This window comes from Jatropha curcas, chromosome 2, assembly GCF_041381405.1.
Source record: "Jatropha curcas cultivar XTBG-Jc1 chromosome 2, XTBG_Jcur_1.0, whole genome shotgun sequence".
Classification (NCBI taxonomy): domain Eukaryota; kingdom Viridiplantae; phylum Streptophyta; class Magnoliopsida; order Malpighiales; family Euphorbiaceae; genus Jatropha; species Jatropha curcas.
Window position 1 is genome coordinate 1,328,255 of NC_143152.1, and position 19,628 is coordinate 1,347,882.

At 31.6% G+C, this 19,628-nt stretch overlaps 4 protein-coding genes and 1 long non-coding RNA gene across 7 annotated transcripts; 4 read left to right on the plus strand and 1 right to left on the minus strand.

The window, feature by feature from the left end:
• Nucleotides 1-972: 972 nt before the first annotated feature.
• Nucleotides 973-5,132, plus strand: LOC105642401 (beta-galactosidase 15). Its single transcript, XM_012227219.3, has 17 exons — nucleotides 973-1,149; nucleotides 1,223-1,318; nucleotides 1,408-1,520; nucleotides 1,605-1,671; nucleotides 1,757-1,849; nucleotides 1,944-2,081; nucleotides 2,176-2,273; nucleotides 2,362-2,467; nucleotides 2,556-2,643; nucleotides 2,739-2,857; nucleotides 2,969-3,127; nucleotides 3,216-3,430; nucleotides 3,515-3,621; nucleotides 3,703-3,812; nucleotides 3,916-4,149; nucleotides 4,238-4,726; nucleotides 4,935-5,132. The coding sequence occupies exons 1-17, from the start codon at nucleotides 976-978 to the stop codon at nucleotides 5,058-5,060; spliced, it is 2,532 nt and encodes an 843-aa protein (XP_012082609.2). The 5' UTR covers nucleotides 973-975; the 3' UTR covers nucleotides 5,061-5,132.
• An 850-nt stretch (nucleotides 5,133-5,982) lies between these two features.
• LOC119369777 (beta-galactosidase-like protein) lies at nucleotides 5,983-7,815 on the plus strand. Its single transcript, XM_089718038.1, is given in 10 exon segments — nucleotides 5,983-6,162; nucleotides 6,268-6,363; nucleotides 6,430-6,542; nucleotides 6,629-6,695; nucleotides 6,780-6,837; nucleotides 6,840-6,871; nucleotides 6,954-6,969; nucleotides 6,972-7,021; nucleotides 7,533-7,610; nucleotides 7,699-7,815. Coding segments are annotated over 10 exon segments (807 nt in total).
• A 2,476-nt stretch (nucleotides 7,816-10,291) lies between these two features.
• Nucleotides 10,292-14,398, plus strand: LOC105642331 (beta-galactosidase 15). Of its 2 annotated transcripts, XM_089717586.1 has the most exons (17): nucleotides 10,294-10,498; nucleotides 10,598-10,693; nucleotides 10,793-10,905; nucleotides 10,990-11,056; nucleotides 11,145-11,237; nucleotides 11,326-11,469; nucleotides 11,563-11,663; nucleotides 11,745-11,850; nucleotides 11,958-12,045; nucleotides 12,126-12,244; nucleotides 12,327-12,485; nucleotides 12,556-12,773; nucleotides 12,866-12,972; nucleotides 13,053-13,174; nucleotides 13,288-13,521; nucleotides 13,614-14,102; nucleotides 14,213-14,398. In XM_089717586.1, exons 1-17 carry the CDS (start codon nucleotides 10,331-10,333, stop codon nucleotides 14,327-14,329), a joined length of 2,541 nt encoding a protein of 846 aa, XP_089573712.1. In that variant the 5' UTR covers nucleotides 10,294-10,330; the 3' UTR covers nucleotides 14,330-14,398. The 2 variants fall into 2 exon arrangements, with proteins under 2 accessions (XP_089573713.1, XP_089573712.1); XM_089717587.1 differs by lacking the exon at nucleotides 14,213-14,398 and having other exon boundaries at nucleotides 10,292-10,498; nucleotides 13,657-13,794.
• A 139-nt stretch (nucleotides 14,399-14,537) lies between these two features.
• Nucleotides 14,538-18,683, plus strand: EMB175 (Pentatricopeptide repeat (PPR) superfamily protein). 2 transcript variants are annotated; one of them, XM_089717585.1, is made up of 2 exons: nucleotides 14,538-17,490; nucleotides 18,563-18,683. In XM_089717585.1, exon 1 carries the CDS (start codon nucleotides 14,769-14,771, stop codon nucleotides 17,430-17,432), a length of 2,664 nt encoding a protein of 887 aa, XP_089573711.1. In that variant the 5' UTR covers nucleotides 14,538-14,768; the 3' UTR covers nucleotides 17,433-17,490; nucleotides 18,563-18,683. The 2 variants fall into 2 exon arrangements, with proteins under 2 accessions (XP_089573711.1, XP_012082529.1); XM_012227139.4 differs by lacking the exon at nucleotides 18,563-18,683 and adding an exon at nucleotides 17,945-18,075.
• On the minus strand, nucleotides 18,068-19,307 carry LOC110010394 (uncharacterized). Its single transcript, XR_002285370.3, has 4 exons — nucleotides 19,175-19,307; nucleotides 18,889-19,091; nucleotides 18,308-18,800; nucleotides 18,068-18,203 (listed from the first exon to the last, which is right to left on the minus strand). It is a non-coding gene; the product is annotated as an uncharacterized LOC110010394 (long non-coding RNA).
• Nucleotides 19,308-19,628: the final 321 nt, after the last annotated feature.

Below are 19,628 nucleotides of genomic sequence, written 5' to 3' on the forward strand. Positions count from 1 at the left end.
CAATAAGTAAATTTTATCAAAAATAATTGAAATCAAATTATTTTCAAAAAAATAAATTAAAATCGACTTCAACCGAATTAATCGATCCCGTAGATTTTTTTTTTTTTTTTTTTTTTGAAAAAGAGCTGAAATAGTTCAAAATATATTAATCAAATCATGCTGGTAAACATCAAACATAGGGCATGAAGCTAAAGTTGTCCGCTTCAACCTACCGGACATAGAAATGACATTGTTGTATAATTGAAAATACCAATCAGATTTAAAAGATTAATTTGCTAATATATTCAGAAAACAAACTCAAATACTACGAAATACTTATTTTTTACAATGAAAGAAAGATACTTTGAACTTACAATCATTAATTAATTATTTTCTATAATGAAAAAAAAAATACTTCGAATTTGTTAGATAAATTAACTGTTTCGATAACTGTGAACTTTGATCTTTGATCAAATCTGAATGCCAAAGCTTTTATCAGAATTTTTTTTTAAAGCTCATGTTTGGTAAATTAAAGGCAAACTTTAACATCGATATTGGCTTTATATATATAAAAGAAAACATAAAAAATAGAATAGAATAATTAAAATGAAAATCAAAACAAGTGGTTTTATTATTCTCAAGTATAATCTATCTAAACTGAACTTAAATATTGATTAGTTATTGCCACAAGCTTTTAAACTCTTTATATTAGCGTTTTGAACTAGTTTTTAAACATTTAAAATAATTAACAGCTACCGCAGATCCATAATATCTAATTATTCATTTAAAATATTCTCAAAATCTCATTCAAACAAAACAATCTTCTCAAAACACATAAATAACCACATTTCAAATTATTTAAATTTCAATTTTAAGAATCAAAATATATTTGAAATCTATTTTAAAATTTGATTATCTTTTCTTTAGTTTTTATCATTTCATTTCATTTGGGCTATAAATTCTCAAATTTTCTAAATTTCACTTCCTCTCACAAAAATGTCTTCTTCCCATTCTTTTGCCATTGTTATTTCATCCTTGGCTATTTTTTTATCTCTTATTTCCCATCCTTGTGATTCTTATGTGTCCGAGGACACCAGGTCAATCATAATTGAAGATGACTGGAAACTCATAATCTCCGGTTCTATCCATTACCCTCGCAGTACTCCGGGGGTAAGTACTTCTGGTTTTTAAGTAATTTTCACCATTCATTTTATTTATATATTTTTTATTTCTTTATTTATAGATGTGGCCAAGTCTTATTAGAAATGCAAGATTAGGAGGCCTTAATGCGATTGAGACCTACGTTTTTTGGAATGCACATGAACCACAGTATCGTCAGGTATTTTTTTTTTTTTTTCTAAAAAAATTTCTCATTTAAATAATTTATTAAAAATGTATTAATATATATATATGTGTGTGTGTTTTTAGTATGATTTTACCGGGAACCTTGACTTGGTGAGATTTATCAAGGCGGTTCATCAAGAAGGGCTTTATGTTATTTTAAGGATTGGACCATATATTTCTGGCGAGTGGAGTTTTGGGTAATTATAATTTTTATAAATTAAATTGATTTATAATGTCGTTGATTTTTATTTTTATTAATGTTTTCTATTATTATCTATCAGGGGGTTACCAGTTTGGTTGAAAAACATGCCAGGCGTTTCATTTAGAACAAACAATACAATTTTTATGGTAATTTTAATTACTATTTTTTTATTTTTTTATTTTTTTTTCTGTAAAATATAATTTTGTTCATTTTTTAATTTATTTTTAATAGGATGAGATGAAAAATTTCACAACATTAATTGTGAAAACACTGGAAGACAATGATCTTTTTGAAGACCAAACAGGACCTATAATCATTGTTCAGGTTCAATTTAATAAATTATTAAAATATATTTTTTACTATTTTGATTTTATACAGTAATATTAACTTTTATTTTATTTTTTTTTAAATATAAAAGATTGAAAATGATTATGAGATTGTGGAAGATAGCTATGGAGAAGCTGGAAAAGCATATGCACAATGGTGTATTGATCTGGCTAAAAGTTTTAATCTTTTGATCCCTTGGATCATGGGCCAACAAGAAAGCTATGATGTGGTATTATACGTTAATTAATCCTTAATTTTATTTAATTAATTTTAACAATTATTTTATAAACTAATTAATTCATATTTAATATTTGTCAGTACAGATCGCTACTTGCAATGGCTGGTACTGTGACCAATGGTACCCTCCAAATCATAAAAAGGATACAGATCCAAAATGGTGGATTGAGAATTGGACTGGCAGGTTGCCTTTTTTTTTTATTATTAATTAATTTTTTTTATTTTATTTTCTTCGTATATTTTTTTTCTAATAATCCAAAAAATTAAATTAGCTATAAGAAATGGGGAGGAAGACAAGCCCATAGAACTGCCGAGGATCTTGCATTTTCTGTTGCTCGTTTCTTCCTAAATGATGGTAGTTTGGTAAATTACTATATGGTTAGTATTTATTTTTTTTACAAAATATAATTTTATTTAATTTAAGAATATAATTTTTAAAAACTAATTATTTAATTTCCCATTGTAGTATCATGGTGGTACCAATTTTGGTGAAACCGCTGGAGGTCCATATGTCACCACATCATATGATTATGATGCACCACTTGATGAATATGGTAAGAAATTAAAACTTATTTTTTTTTTATATTTTAATTAATTTTAATTTTAATTTATTATAATTAATTAATTATTATTATTTTAAATTTATTAGGTAATCCTAATCAACCCAAATGGGGACATCTTAAAAACCTTCACGAGGTATTATTTTCTTTAGGGATTAATCTTATTTTTGGTGACAAAACAGAGGTCAATTTGGGTGGCAGTATAACGGTAAGTTTTTTTTATTTTGTTTATACAAATAATTTTTTTTATCAACAAAAAAGAAAAAAATGATATAATTTTCAATATTATCTAATTTATATCTTAATTCCTTTTTTTTAGGCGAAGATTATCTCTTACAAAGGACAAAGAAGTTGTTTCTTTTCGAATATATACGACGATGATAGTTTTATTACATTCGAAGGGAATGAGTTTTTCCTTCCCAGTTGGTCTGTTAGTATTTCTCCTGATTGTAAAACAGAAGTTTACAATACTGCCAAGGTAATTAATTATTTTATAAACAATAATTAAGTTGTTTAATTATTTTAATTATAGCTAATAATTATCATAATTTGAATATTATATATAGGTGAATGCACAAACATCTATTATGATGTACAGACCGATTCATCCTCTCGGTAATAACACTCCTTATCAATTGGAATGGGAGTCGACACCGGAACAAATTATTAATATTAATAGATATGGAAATCTTGATAAAGGAGATTTTATTGCTTCTAATTATCTTTTGGATCAGAAAACAGTAACTAACGGTACCAGTGATTATTTGTGGTTATTGACACTGTAAGTTATTAATAATTTTATTTTATTTTATTTTATTTTAATTTATTTTTTAAAATTATTTATTTTATTTTATTTTTTATGCAGTTATACTCATAATTCCACTGATCCTGAATGGGTCAATAAGGATATATTTCTGCAGGTGCATACGTTTGGGCCTGTGATTCATGCTTTTGTAAATACAAAATTCTTTGGTAATTATTAATTTTTTTGAGATATTATTCTCAAATTATTAATTTTTCAATGACTAATATAAAAATCAAATAACTTTGCAGGATCACAAACTGCAGAGGATGGTAATTTTGATTTTCAATTTGAGACAAAAATTCATTTATTGGAAGGAATTAATCGCATCGTTTTAGTTAGTGTTTCTGTTGGATTACCCGTAAGTAATTAATAACTTTTTTTTTAATAATTTGTTCAGTGTATTTTCCATTTTATAATAACAAATATTTTTTTATTATTTTGTTTTTATTTATTTTGTGTAGTATTATGGTGCTTCCTTTGAAAACCTGGGAACTGGAATTGTTGGACCTATCAAAATAATTGCAAGAAGCAAAACTGGAAACGATTCTGAAGTGATTAGGGACATTTCAACAAATAGATGGGTTTACAAGACAGGATTACATGGAGTAGATCTCGGATATCAAAGTCCTATACATTGTTATAGAGCCAATTGGTCTTCAGCTCTCGAAACTAATCGACCTTTCACTTGGTACAGGGTAATACATATAATTTCAATCTTAAAAAAAATATCTCATTACATTATATTTCATTACGGCTCACCATAGCATATTTATTTATATACAGACAAATTTCTATTATCCTCGAGGAAACAATCCTGTCGTGGTTGACCTGAGCGGAATGGGAAAAGGAGTTGCTTGGGTTAATGGAATTAATATAGGGAGATATTGGACTAAATATCTTGCCAGTGAAGAAGGTTGTGACTCTAATTGTGATTATAAGGGAGAATATACCAGAGAGAAATGCAATACTGGGTGTGGAGAACCAGCACAAAAATACTATCATATCCCTAGAGGTTTTCTAAAGCCACATAGAAATATGTTTGTATTGTTTGAAGAGTTAGGTGGAAACCCCCAAAATGTTCAAATCCATACAGTTACTGTTGGTAAAATTTGTGCATTTGCTTATGAAGGGAGTACTCTGGAATTAGCTTGCACAGGAGGACATAGCATTGCTAAAATTAGCTTTGCTAGCTTTGGTAATCCTCAAGGTAAATGTGGAGAATATGATATGGGCACTTGTCATGCTTCAGATTCCATGGAAGTTGTTCAACAGGTAAATTTATAGTTTTTGAATTTTTTTCGATCATTTTAAAATCTTACTCGCACTGAGTCGGTCTTTAAGAGATAAAGTGCTCCCAGTAAATATTTACTTTATCTATGAGGATGACCTCATGTTTAAGGAGAAGAGTGCTGAATTATTCATTTTAATTTTATTTTGGGTGTTCATTTTTTAATAATTGAATGGGTTTTTGTATTTGCAGGCTTGTCTTCTCCAGAAAAAGTGCTCCATTAATGTTGATGTAGACCATTTTGCTCAGTTACCTCAGGATTGCAAAACTAGATTTAGTTATAATCTTGCTGTTGAAGCTGTTTGTGACTATACTTAGGACTTCTTTAGCCATGAATAAATTTGTGGTGGCACTTTTATAAGTTAATATTATAAAGTTTAGATTTTTATATATTTTGCTCTCTCTTTTTTCTTATTTATATTTCAACCTATCAATATATATATATATTAGTTTATAGTTTAACTTTGATTATTAATAGAATTTCACAAGGAATGAATATATATTCTTCTATTAAAAGAATTAAAATATTGTAAAATCTAATTAATTTGGGTTCGATTAGAAGCGAAAGTTAGAGATGATTAATTTTTTTAATTAAAAATTAAGAAACGTAAATCAAATATATTTAAAATAATGGTCAAAATTATTGGTTATTTTCACAACTTATTATAAATTAATATAAGATATCTCTAATATAATGATCAATGCAACAAATTACTATTTTTCACGCAACAAATCATTATTTCCATCTCAATTGTTACAGTGAAACTCCTTATTAGTTCAAATAACTAGAAATTACATCCCAAAAAAATAAAAACTAGAATAAACATAAATTAATCACACAAGAAAAAGAAAATAATTCAATATCTCCATTGGTTAAAAATTTCATCCCTTCTTTTTTAAGGTTTGCCTTCCTTATAATGTAAAAAATAAAATAAAAAACATATTTTTGTGTTAATAATTAATTATTAATTAGACTCCAAATTGCTAGTTTAATTTTGTAAAGAGGACAGTAATTATTATGAAATAATCTAAATTTCTATTTGAACTTACCACTATTTAAAATATTCTCATATATACCCACATTTCAAATTATTTAAATTTTGGATACATAATAATATAATCTGAATTTATTTTAAAAGTTAAAATCCTATCCTTTCTAGTTCTTCCTCATCTAATCTGTGCTATAAATACAGCTCGTTTTTCTTCACTAAACACTTAGATTTTCCATCCTTCAGCAAAAATGGCTTCTTCTTCTTCTTCTTCTTATTTCGCCATTGTTAGTGGACTGAGCTTAGCTATTTTTCTATCTCTTATTTCCCATTCTTTTGCTGTCACTTACGACAATAGAGCTATTATAATCAATGGAGATAGGAAAATCATAATCTCTGGTTCCATCTATTACCCTCGTAGCACTCCTGGAGTAAGTAATTTCGTTATATTAATTAATTACTATAATTTTGGTTTTAATTATGTTTAATTACCATTTATTTAATTTATATTTTTTTTGTTATTTCTTTACTTTCAGATGTGGCCAAAACTTATTAAACAGGCAAAATTAGGAGGTCTTAATGCAATTGAGACCTATGTTTTTTGGAATGCTCATGAGCCACAACATCGTCAGGTATTATTTTTCTTTTATTTTATGAATTTTGATATCTATTTGATTAATTAATTTTGTATTTTTTAGTATGATTTTACAGGGAATCATGACCTGGTTAAATTTATCAAGACGATTCAAGACGAAGGGCTTTATGTTTTTTTAAGAATCGGACCATATGTTTGCTCAGAGTGGAATTATGGGTAGTTATAAATTTTGAAAAATTAAATTAAATTTTATATATTTTGTTGTTTATTATAATTCTTTATTATGTATTACATTATTTCAGAGGGTTTCCGGTTTGGTTGAGTAGCTTGCTAGGAATGCAATTTAGAACAAATAATGTAGCTTTCATGGTAATGTTTATTATAATATTATTTATCTATTCACTTTAATATTAGATAATTATATTTTTCTAAAATTTAATTTCGTTTTTGTAGAATGAGATGAAAAATTTCACAACATTGATTGTGGAAATGATGAAAGACAACAATCTTTTTAAAACACAGGAGGACCTATTATCCTTGCTCAGGTTTAATTTAAATTGTTCAAATTTTTTTTAATTAATTTTGATTTTATTAATTAATACTAATATTTATATATTTTTTTCAAAGATTGAAAATGGATATGGACGGTGGAAAATAGCTATGGAGAAGTAGGAAAAGAATATTTACAATGCGTTGTGCGGTGACCACTCACGTGGAACCCACACATTTTGATATTTGTGGTGGTGTTCCCACTCATGTGTGGGATCCATCCGCTTTGAAAATAAAAAAAAAACAAAGAAAACGTGTTTTATGCGCGTTTTCCTCTCCTATAAATAGAAAATGATTTGCTTCATCTCTCCACACCAAAATAATGATAGCAAAGCTCTGAGTTGTTTAATTTTATGAAAGGTTTTCCAAAATTATGGGAGAAACAAACAGTGAGGAAACACTTTTGAGTGCCACTGTTGGTATGAGAGCTTGACTGTTTCAGCAGGCTGTGGGAACAACACTACCAATATCAAAACGTATGGGTTCCAGCTGAGTAGAGCTGACTGTTTCAGCAGGCTGTGGGAACAACACCACCAATATCAAAACGTATGGGTTCTAGCTGAGTGGATACCGCCACAACAAATTTTCCTGTGTTGTGGCGGTGCCCACTCAAGTGGGACCCACATATTTTGATGTTGTGATTGTGTTCCACTCAAGTGTGGTACCCACACATTTTGGAAAACAAAAAAAGAGAACACTTGCCATGCTATAGATTCTGTGGATGTTGTTCAAAAGGTAAGTTTATGTTTCCCTTTTTATATTTTTTCAAATCTTTGGTGTGTTTATTTTCTAATAATTGGATGGTTTGTGTTTGAATTTGCAGGCCTGTCTTAACCAGAAAAATTGCACACTTGATGTCAATATAAACAAGTTTGCTCTTTTACCTCAAGAATGGAGACAGATTTTCAGTTATAGGCTTGCTGTTGAAGCAGTTTGTTAGGATTTCTTTAGGCAGGAATAACTTTTGTAATGATACTTAGTTAGTATTATAAAGACTGAGTTTTTTTTTTTTTATATATATATATGTCTTCTCTTCTTTTTATTTTCCCCTAATATTTCAATATAAGTTCTCCATTTTCAACTGGAAAACCTTAGCGAAAATCATTAAGATAGCAAGAAATGAATTAATGGGCTTTAATGGCAGTTTTCACTGTCACTGATTATGGAAAAGTTTTACTGTCAGCAGAACTTTCTGTGGCTTCTTTGAGAAACAAAAGCCAGACGCAGCTTCCATAAAATGCCGTTTTCTAAATAATGTAGTTGGTGCTTGATATATAAACGCGTGAGGTAGTGTGTAAACGATTAAATGGTTTCCTTTCGCTATACAATTTCCGTACTTCAATAACTCGAAAGCCGAAAGGTCCAAACTTTTATGTGCGTAGGTGAAAAATAACGCGATTTGTGTCTGGCGTAACTTCATGGCTGCCCTCTCCAGCATATCTCCCTTGTTTTTATCTCTCAATTTATTTAATTTCCCTCCAAAAGAACCATTTCTCTTTAAACCAAAGCTACATAGTCGTCTCCCTTACTTCTCTACCTTCAGAAATCAATCCGTACTATTACCTGTCTCTTCTGCACTAATTTCCGCTTACGTCAAACTGGGTGTTGTTGTCGATGCTTATGCGGTTTTCAAGCGCCTCGCTAGCCCAGATGCAGTGGCTTAGTACTTTAATCTCGGGTTTTGCTATGGTGAATAAAGGGAATGAAGCGATTGTGCTTTTCTTTCTAATGAGGAGTTCAGGTATTGAGGTTAACGAGTGTAGTTTAGTTGCTAGTTTAATTGCTTGTATTAGGATTTTAGAATTAGAGGTGGGTTTGCAAGTTCATGGTTTGATAATTAAGCTAGGGCACTCAGAAAGCACTTATGTTGCAAATGCTTATGTGATTAAATTGTTCGATCAAATGCCTCAATGAGATATTGTAATGTGGAATACTGCAATATCCAGCTTGGTCAATCAATGGTTATATGAGAAAGCATTACGATTGTTTCGGCATTTGCACCTAACTACTGGTTTTAGAGCTGACCAGTGCACTCTGTTGGCGGTGTTGGCTGCCTGTGCTGGTTGCCATGCTGCGATGGGAGGTAGAGAGGTTCGGAATTTGTGCGGGGATTGTAAGTTCTTGAAATATGTTTCAGTTGTCACCAGGAGAGATAATCTTAAGGGATACTTCTGGTTTACATCACTTCTCAAATGGACATTACTCGTGCAAAGATTATTGGCGCTGATTATTACTTGCTAGCTGAATATAATTGAGCTGCAAAACAATGGATGCTATTAAACATGGTACAATTTTCTATTTCTTTACCCTAATTATTTTCATTTTGATTGTTAGTTTCATAACATATATGTATATAGATATGTAAATTCTCCAAATTTGGCTAAGCAGCAGTGAATACATGGATTGTTTTTCTTCCAACGGTTTCTTCAGAGACATTAATAAAACACTTCTTCTGCTTAAGACAGGCCTGCAAATCGAACATAAACAATTCAAATGTAATTTTTTGATGTCCCATCACATAATAATTCCCCAAAACAAAACCAAAACAAACAGGGTAGTGTAAAATCACCTTCTGGACAATTGACAAAACATTTTCAGAATAACAGTTGCCTTGACTGAAAGATGCACATCTGCCATTAACACGACCGAAATTAGCAAATTTGATTTTTTTGATTCTCTGTCCACCTTGGCAACTTATTTCCAGTGTATGTCCTTCATCTGCATGTGCACAAATGTTACCCAATAGTAACACTCTGGATTTGAATATTGTCTGGGTTGCATCCTAATTCTTCAAACAATACTAACGCATTATTTTCTGGCCTTAACCAATCTCTAGGAAGATGATAATTTATATTTTATTTTTTTATTATTTTGGAAATTAATTTATTTTTGATGGATTTGTGTAGTTATTTCCATAATTCTTCTGAACTACAATGGAACAAGAAAATAATTATCAGTGTGCAAATTAATGGACCTATTGATACTTTTGTAAATGGAAAATTCATTTGTACATAATTACGTTTTTTCTGTTTCCTTTGATATTTTATTTTCAATTAATACGACAACAAAATTTAACTTTTCGGATCTCAAGTTCACGAAATGTTGTTATTATGACTTTTAAGGGCAAAAATTAATTTGAAGCATTATCAATGTTAATTTTTTTTTGTTTTATTCATTTAAAAAAAAAAAAGGTCTAAGGAAACAAAAAAAAAAAAAAAATGTAATTATACAGTAATGAATTTTCCATTTACAAAAACAACGAGGGACAGGTCCATTATTTAAATTATAACCGCATTTCAAATTATTTAAAATTTTGATAGATATAATATGATTTAAATTCATTTTAAAAGTTCAAATCCTATCCTTTCTGGTTTTTCCTCATCTCATCTGTGCTATAAATACAGCTCATTTTTCTCACTTCACTCAACACTTAGATTTCCCATCCTCTCACAAAAATGGCTTCTTCTTATTTTGCCATTGTTAGTGGATTGAGCTTAGCTATTGTTTTATCTCTTGTTTCCCAGTCTTTTGCTGTCATGTATGACGATAGAGCAATTATAATCAATGGAGATAGGAAACTCATAATCTCTGGTTCCATCCATTACCCTCGTAGCACTCCTGGAGTAAGTAATTTTGTTATATTAATTAATTACTATAATGTTGGGTTTAATTATGTTTACCATTCATTTCATTTATATTATTTGTTATTTCTTTATTTGTAGATGTGGCCAAAGCTTATTAAACAGGCAAAATTAGGAGGTCTTAATGCAATTGAGACCTATGTGTTTTGGAATGCTCATGAACCACAGTATCGTCAGGTTTTTTCTTTTTTTTTTTTTTTGGATTTAAACATTTCTTGTTTTTATAGATTCAGATGTCTATTTTATTAATTAGTTTTGTGTATTTTGTGTTTTCAGTATGATTTTACTGGAAATCATGACTTGGTTAAATTTATCAAGATGATTCAAGATGAAGGGCTTTATGCTATTTTAAGAATTGGACCATACGTTTGTGCAGAGTGGAATTATGGGTAGTTGTAATTTTAGACAATTACATTAAATTTATATTAATTATTATTATTATTATTAATTCTTTATTGTATATTACATTCTAGAGGATTTCCGGTTTGGTTGAGTAGCTTGCCAGGAATGCATTTTAGAACAAATAATCCAAGTTTCATGGTAATGTTAATTATGATATTATTTATTTATTCAATTTAATTTTTAATATTTTTTATCATGGTATTAAAATTAAAATTTTCTTTTGCAGAATGAGATGAAAAATTTCACAACATTGATTGTGGAAATGATGAAAGACAACAGTCTTTTTGCAACGCAAGGAGGACCTATTATCCTTGCTCAGGTTTAATTTAAATTGTCCAAATCTTATTTAATTAAGTTTGATTTTATTAATTAGTACTAGTATTTATATTTATATTTCTTTTTCAAAGATTGAAAATGAATATGGACAAGTGGAAAATAGCTATGGAGAAGGAGGAAAAGAATATTTACAATGGTGTGCTAATCTGGCTCAAGGTTTTAATCTTGGTATCCCTTGGATTATGTGTAAACAATCAGATGCACCAGCTCCAATGGTATTTAATTTTATGTTAATTAATTTTTTTTTATAAGGATAATAAATTTTTTTAAAAAACAAAAACTAATCACATGTAATATTGTTAATACAGATTGCAACTTGCAATGATTGGTACTGTGACCAATGGGACCCAAAGAATTCTAATGTGAACAAAAATGTTCCAAAGATTTGGACTGAGAATTGGACTGGCTGGTTGGTTTATTATAATTTCTTTTGTTTAATTAATTAATTATTTTCTTCGTGATTTTCTCTACTTATCCAAAATAAAATCAGGTTTAAGCATTGGGGAGGAAGAACACCACACAGAACTGCTGAAGATACTGCATTTGCTGTTGCACGTTTCTTCCAATTGAATGGTACAATGCAAAATTACTACATGGTTAGTTCTTTTTTTTTTTTTTTTTTTTTCCTTCCTTTAAAATATAATTTTATTTGAATGGAAATAAATAATGTAATGTTTAACAAAAAAAATTATTTCTGTTGTAGTATCATGGTGGTACCAACTTTGGTGAGACAGGTGGAGGTCCATACATCACCACATCATATGATTATGATGCACCAATTGATGAATATGGTAAGAAATTAAAGTTAAACTCTTTAATTAATTTCTTTTGTAATTAATTAATTTTCATTTCAATATTAATTTTTCATTAGGTAATCTAAATCAACCCAAATGGGGTCATCTTAAAAACCTTCACGAGGCACTCTATTCTATGAAGGATCATATAGTTTATGGTGACAAAACCGATATCGATTGCGGTCAAAATAAATGGGTACGTTAATTAATTTATTTTGTTGAAAATTGAAAATAAAATTCATCATATATCTTAATTTTACTTTCATTTATTTTTTTAGGCGACCATTTTCTCTTATCAAGGAAAAAGAAGCTGCTTCTTTTCAAATATAGATTATAATGACCAGACATTAACATTTGAAGGGGCGGACCTTTTCCTTCCCGGTTGGTCTGTTAGTTTGTCTCCCGATTGTTTCCATGAAGTTTACAATACCGCCAAGGTAATTAATGATTAAAGCACTGTTAATTATTTAATTAAGTAACTAATGATGATTATCATTTGATAAATAGGTGAATGCACAAACATCTGTTATGGTGAATAGGCCAATTCATCCTGTGGATGAAGACGACACACCTTATAAATTGGAATGGCAATCCACACCTGAACAAATTGTTCATATTAATAGAAATGGAAATCTTGACAGTGGAGCTTTTGTTGCTTCTAATGCTGTTTTGGATCAGAAAACAGTAACTAATGGTACCAGTGATTACTTGTACTTATTGACACTGTAAGTTATTAACACACTAAGTTTCTTTTTTTTTTTTTTTCTTTAATTCCATTTTTTATAATTGTTTATTTTTTTTTTATTTTTTTATGCAGTTATTTTCATAATTCATCTGATCCTCAATGGGTCAATAAGGATATATTTCTCCAAGTTCGAACAAATGGGCCTATTATTCATGCTTTTGTAAATAAAAGATTTGTGGGTAATTACTAATCTCCAAATCATATATTTTCAAATTACTATTTGTTTAATGACTAATGAAAAATCAAATTACTTTTGTAGGATCTCAATATTCTGACTATCATGGACACCTTGATGACTATGGTTTTCAATTTGAAAGAGAGATTCGTTTAGTGAATGGAGCTAATCGAATTGTTTTAGCTAGTGTTTCTGTTGGATTACCTGTAAGTAATTGCTCAACTTTCCAATAGTCATTTAATTTAAATATTTTTATGTTTTTTACTTTTTTATTATCACGATTATATTCTTTTTTTTTTTTTTTGTGTGTTTTGTGTAGAATTATGGTCCTAACTTTGACTACTGGGGATGTGGAATCGTTGGACCTATCCAATTAATAGCAAGGAGCAGAAATGGCAGTGAACCTGAAGTGATTAAGGATATTTCAACAAATAGATGGATTCATAAGACAGGATTACATGGTGTAGACCTTGAATATCATAAACTTCTACATCGTTATAGTCCTTCTTGGTCTGCTATCCCTCAGATTGATCGACCTTTCACTTGGTACAAGGTAAGACACATGTATATATTTCATTATTTATAAATGTCTCTAATTGCATTATACTGCATTATGGTTCACCATACTGTGTTTATTATATATAGACAAATTTCTTGTATCCTCATGGGACCGATCCTGTCGTGGTAGACTTGAATGGAATGGGAAAAGGAGTTGCTTGGATTAATGGCATTAACATAGGGAGGTATTGGCCTAAAAATGTTGCCAGTGAAGAAGGTTGTAGCATTTTTTGTGACTACAAGAACAAATATGACTCTGGTAAATGCAGTACTGGGTGTGGACAACCAACACAAAGATATTATCATATCCCTAGAGACTGGCTAAGACCAGACAATAATTTGCTAGTATTGTTTGAAGAATTCGGTGGCAACCCACAGAATGTTCAAATCCAAACAGTTACTGTTGGTAAAGTTTGTGCAAATGCTTATGAATGGAATAAATTGGAATTAGCTTGCGCAGGAGGACACAATATTACTAAAATCAATTTTGCTAGTTTTGGTAATCCTCAAGGCAAATGTGGGGATTACAGTCCAGGCAGATGCCATGCTATAGATTCTTTGGATGTTGTTCAAAAGGTGAGTTTATATTTGCCTTCTTTCTTCTTTGAGCAATTTCTTCTTTCAATTTCTTCTTTGGATGTGTGTTTATTTTCTAATAATTGGATGGTTTGTGTTTGAATTTGCAGGCCTGTCTTAACCAGAGAAATTGCACAATCGATGTCAATATAAACAGTTTTGCTCTTTTACCTCCAGAATGCAGACAGATTTTCAGTTATAGGCTTGCTGTTGAAGCTTTTTGTTAGGATTTGTTTAGACGTGAATAAATTTGTAGTGACACTTTCGAGTTAATATTATAGAAGTTCGATTTTTTATGTCTTTCTATTGTTCTCTCTCTCTCTCTCTCTCTCTGTTTTTTCCCCCTAATATTTCAATATGCAAGTTCTCCATTTTCAACTGGAAAACCTTGGCGAAATCACTAAGATAGCAAGAAATTGAATTCATGTCACTGTCAGCAGAACTTTCTGCGGCTTCTTTAAGATAGAAACGACAGACGCAGCTTCTATAAAAGGTGCCGTTTTCTAAATAATGTAGTTCGTGGTGCTTGATATATAAACTTAGCGTGATAAATGGTTTCCTTTCGCTATACAAGTCCCGAACTTCAATAACTCGAAAGCCGAAAAAGGTCCGAACTTTATGTTCGTAGGTGAAAAATAAACAGATTTGTGTCTGGGGGTTAACCTCATGGCTGCGGCCACCAGCTTGTCTCCCTTATTTTTATCTCTCAATTCATTTCATTTCCCTCCAAAAGAACCATCTTTCTTTAAACCAAAACTCCATGGTCGCCTCCCTCACTTCTCTACCTCCAGAAATCAATCTCTACCATTACCAGTCTCTTCTCTCTCGAATCCCCAAAACATTGACACCCTTTTCCCTTTAAGCTCTTTAGGTTCCTCTTACATTGAGACTGACGATTTATCCAATTTGCTTCGCTTGTCTGTGAAATACTCTAATATCGACCTTGCTCGAGCAGTACATGCTGCAAGTGTCAAGCTTGATGAGGATACCCAACTCGGTAATGCTCTAATTTCCGCTTACGTCAAACTGGGTTTTGTTGTTGATGCTCATGGGGTTTTCAAGCACCTCTCTAGCCCAGATGCAGTGGCTTATAGTACTTTAATCTCGGGTTTTGCTAAGGTGAATAAAGAGAATGAAGCGATTGTGCATTTCTTTCGAATGAGGAGTTCAGGTGTTGAGGTTAATGAGTATAGTTTGCTTGCTATTTTAATTGCTTGCATTAGGATTTCGGAATTAGAGCTGGGTTTGCAAGTTCATGGTTTGATAATTAAGTTAGGGTACTTGGAATGTACTTATATTGCAAATGCTTTGATGAGTTTGTATGATAAATCAGGGTGTTTTGATTATGTGACTCAATTGTTCGATGAAATGCCTCAAAGAGATATTGTAACTTGGAATACTGCAATATCCAGCTTGGTCAATCAGTGGTTATATGAGAAAGCATTACGATTGTTTCAGGATTTGCATCTAACTACTGGTTTTAGAGCTGATCGGTGCACTCTGTTGACGGTGTTGTCTGCCTGTGCTGGGTGCCATGCTGCAATGGGAGGTAGAGAGGTTCATGCTCATGCCATTAGAATTGGATTAGAAGCCAACTTGAGTATTAACAATGCAATTATTGGGTTTTACACTAAGTGTGGGAGTCTAAAGGATGTTCTGGCCGTGTTTGAAAAAATGCCAGTAAAGGATATAATTACTAGAACACAAATGTTTATGGCATATATGGAATTCGGGGTGGTGGATTTGGCTGTAGAAGTATTTGAGAATATGCCCGAGAGGAATACTGTTTCTTGTAACGCTCTTTTGGCTGGATTTTGTAAAAATGGTGAAGGATCGAAGGCATTGGATTTATTTCTTAAGATGGTCCAGGAGAGAGTAGAATTAACTGATTTAACTCTGACTAGCATTGTAAATGCTTGTGGAATACTAATGTCATTTGAAATTAGTAGACAAATTCATGGGTTTGTCACTAAGGTTGGTTTTGGATCAAATGCCTGCATTGAAACAGCTTTACTTGACATGTACACAAGGTGTGGAAGGATGAAGGATGCTGACAAGATCTTTCGCAGTTGGCCATCTGATTGGGATAGCTCAATTATCCGGACATCAATGCTGTGTGGCTATGCACGAAATGGGATGCCAGAAGAAGCAATTTCTCTCTTCCACCAAAGCCAATTAGAAGGGGCAATAGTTGTGGATGAAGTTGCATTGGCTTCAATACTTGGTGTCTGTGGGACTTTAGGATTTCATGAGATGGGAGAGCAAATCCACTCTCATGCTTTGAAATCTGGGTTTCTAGCCAATGTAGTAGTGGGAAATTCCATAATTAGCATGTATTCCAAGTGTTGCAACATGAATGATGCAATTAAATCTTTCAACATTATGCCAATACATGATATAGTTTCTTGGAATTGTTTGATTGCTGGCCATCTCCTTCACAGACAGGGAGATGGGGCCTTAGATGTCTGGTCAAGAATGGTGAAGGAAGGCATAAAACCAGATTCGGTCACTTTTATTTTGATTATTTTAGCTTATAGACATACTAACTCAAATTTAGTTGATGACTGTCGTAATCTTTTTCTTTCTATGAAAAAGGCTTATGAAGTTGATCCCACTTCAGAGCATTATGCTTCTTTGGTAAGTGTTTTAGGATATTGGGGTCTCCTTGAAGAAGCAGAGGAAATGATCATTAAGATGCCCTTTGAGCCAGAGGCTTTTGTTTGGCGAGCTTTACTTGAAAGTTGCAGATATCACTTGAATATGAGTATGGGACTACGGGTTGTAAAGCGTATAGTTGCCATGGAGCCACAGGATCCATCCACATATGCACTTGTCTCGAATCTGTATTTAGCTTCTGGAAGGTGGCATTGTTCAGAATTGGTCAGAGAGGATATGAGAAAGAAGGGTTTGCGGAAACACCCATGTCGAAGTTGGATTATTCATCAGAAGGAAGTCCATTCATTTTGTGTAAGAGATCAATCTCATTACCAGACAAAAGATATCTATAGTGGGATAGACAGACTGATCTTGGAATGTCTAAAGCTCGGTTATGTGCCGAATACGAGCTTTACACTTCAGGATGTAGAAGAGCATCAAAAAAAGGAATATTTATTCTATCACAGTGCAAAATTAGCAGCAACATATGGACTCCTGCTGACCAAACGAGGAAAACCCATTCGAATTGTGAAAAACATTCTTTTGTGCGGGGATTGCCATATGTTCTTGAAATATGTTTCAGTTGTCACCAGGAGAGAGATAATCTTAAGGGATACTTCAGGTTTTCATCACTTTTCTAATGGACATTGCTCATGCAAAGATTACTGGCGCTGATTATTACTTTCTAACTAAATATAATCGAACCGAATGATAATGGATGCTATCAAACATGGTACTATTTTCTATCTCTTTACCCTTGCTATTTTCATTGTGATTGTTAGTTTCGTAACATACATGTATATAAATAGATATGTAATTTCTCCAATTATGGCTAAGCAGCAGTGAATACATGGATTGTTTTTCGTCCAGAAGTATATACATAATTTCTCGTATTTTGGCTTATGAACTGAAATGGTTCATAAGCTAAACCTTCTTTATATTTTAGGTTGAAGAAGCTTGGATATGAATTCAAAGATAATCAATATTTTGAAGATAAAAATTGAAGTCAAATAAGTTTTTTTATCCATTAAGTACCTAAAACTCGCATATTCATTGCTTGCCAAGGCTATTTTATTATTAGAAGTCATTAGAGATTGCCTTTAAGGTGAATTTGACATTCTTTTTCATTTGTCTTTTCACCCAAAATGACTACTTTTCTTATTTTTTTTTCTTTTTCATTAAAACAGGTGGTTTATGTGGTAAAGTAGTAATAGAAAATGTGACTGAGCAGCAGGAAGAAAGAATGCAAGGGGAGATGGAAATATAAAACCTTGCTATTAACTCAGTGTGGGAATCACAAATGTATTTCTATTCAAAATATGTCTTAAACAAAACTAACAAACAGCCTCAACAACTAGCCTATAAGTACATATCCTTGTACAATGTAAAGGCCCAAAGGTCTCTTCAGACACATTAATAAAACACTTACTTCTGCTTAAGACAAGCCTGCAAATCAGTCATAAACAATGATCAGATGTAATTTTTACAGAAAATTAGAATAGTAATTCACGAAAAACAAAACCAAAACAAACAAGGTAGTGTAAAATCACCTTCTGGACAATTGACAAAGCATTTTCAGAATAAAAGTTGCCTTGACTGAAAGATCCACATCTGCCATTAACATCACCAAAACTAGCAAATGTGATTTCTTTGATTCTATGTCCACCTTGGCAACTTATTTCCAATGTCTGTCCTTCATCAGCATGTGCGCAGATTTTACCAATAGTAACACTCTGGATTTGAATATTTTCTGCGTTCCCTCCTAATTCTTCAAACAATACTAACACATTATTTTCTGGCCTTAGCCAATCTCTAGGAGGATGATAATGTCTTTGCGTCGGCTCTCCACACCCCGTATTGCATTTCTCCCTGGGCTTGTAGCTTCCTTTGTAGTCACAGACAATTGTCACAGCCTTCTTGACTGGCAAGATATTGAGGCCAATACCTCTCTATATTAATGCCATTAATCCAAGCAACTCCTTTCCCCATTCCATTTAAGTCCACCGCTACAGGATCTGTTCCTCCTGGAGTAATGAAATTTGTCTGCAAAAAACGAACATATTATTTCACTATCAAACCCTTCAAAATATTATGTTTAGTTTACACATTTAAAGCCAAGTGTACTTTGTACCAAGTGAAGGGTCGATTAATTGGACGATCTAAGTTAGACCATTGATGAAGGTGCTTTGGTTGAGATTGGTGATATCCTGCATCTTCACCGTGTAATCCTGTCTTAAATACCCACTTACTCGTTGAGATATCCTTGACCGCTTCTGGTTCACTGCTATTTTTGTATGTTGCTATCAATTTGATGGGTCCAGAGAATCCATAACCCTAGCAAAATAAAAAAGAAAACAGGAGTGAAAAAACACCTAAATTTAGAGAGTTTTCAGGAGGGAATTGACAGAGAAACTTACCGCAAATCCTACAGTTGCACCGAGTAAGGAGATTCTGTTATATCCATGCTTCAAATTAATTTTTGCTTTGAAAGTGAACTCACAGTGACAACATTGCGCCAATTGAGATCCTAAAAGTTCATTTTTGTTATTGTATTAATTGAAAAAGAAGTTATGTACCGCTAAATTTTCCATTTACAAAAACATGAAGAACTGGTCCCTTAGTTTGCACGTTGAGAAATATTTCCTTGCCATTGGTCCATTCAGGTTCAGACGAATTATGAAAATAACTACACAAATCAATCAAAAATGAATTAATTTTCAATATATATATATATATCTATTCAGGTAATGGAGAGAGCCTGAAAGTACTAATTTTCTCTGCCCATCAATAGTAATGTCTCTACTATCATATGAGATTTGAGCAAAACAAAGTGAGCTATAAAGCTCCGTTTGTTTCTGTAAAATAACTTGT

Bases quoted from the DNA above. Each gene is read 5' to 3' on its own strand.
- LOC105642401 (XM_012227219.3), top strand. From the start codon at position 976: ATGTCTTCTTCCCATTCTTTTGCCATTGTTATTTCATCCTTGGCTATT. The intron at 2,468-2,555 runs GTTAGTATTTAT...TTCCCATTGTAG, and splicing joins GTTTGGTAAATTACTATATG to TATCATGGTGGTACCAATTT. The intron at 3,431-3,514 runs GTAAGTTATTAA...TTTTTTATGCAG, and splicing joins TATTTGTGGTTATTGACACT to TTATACTCATAATTCCACTG.
- LOC105642331 (XM_089717586.1), top strand. From the start codon at position 10,331: ATGGCTTCTTCTTATTTTGCCATTGTTAGTGGATTGAGCTTAGCTATT. The intron at 10,499-10,597 runs GTAAGTAATTTT...CTTTATTTGTAG, and splicing joins ACCCTCGTAGCACTCCTGGA to ATGTGGCCAAAGCTTATTAA. The intron at 10,694-10,792 runs GTTTTTTCTTTT...TTGTGTTTTCAG, and splicing joins ATGAACCACAGTATCGTCAG to TATGATTTTACTGGAAATCA.
- EMB175 (XM_089717585.1), top strand. From the start codon at position 14,769: ATGGCTGCGGCCACCAGCTTGTCTCCCTTATTTTTATCTCTCAATTCA.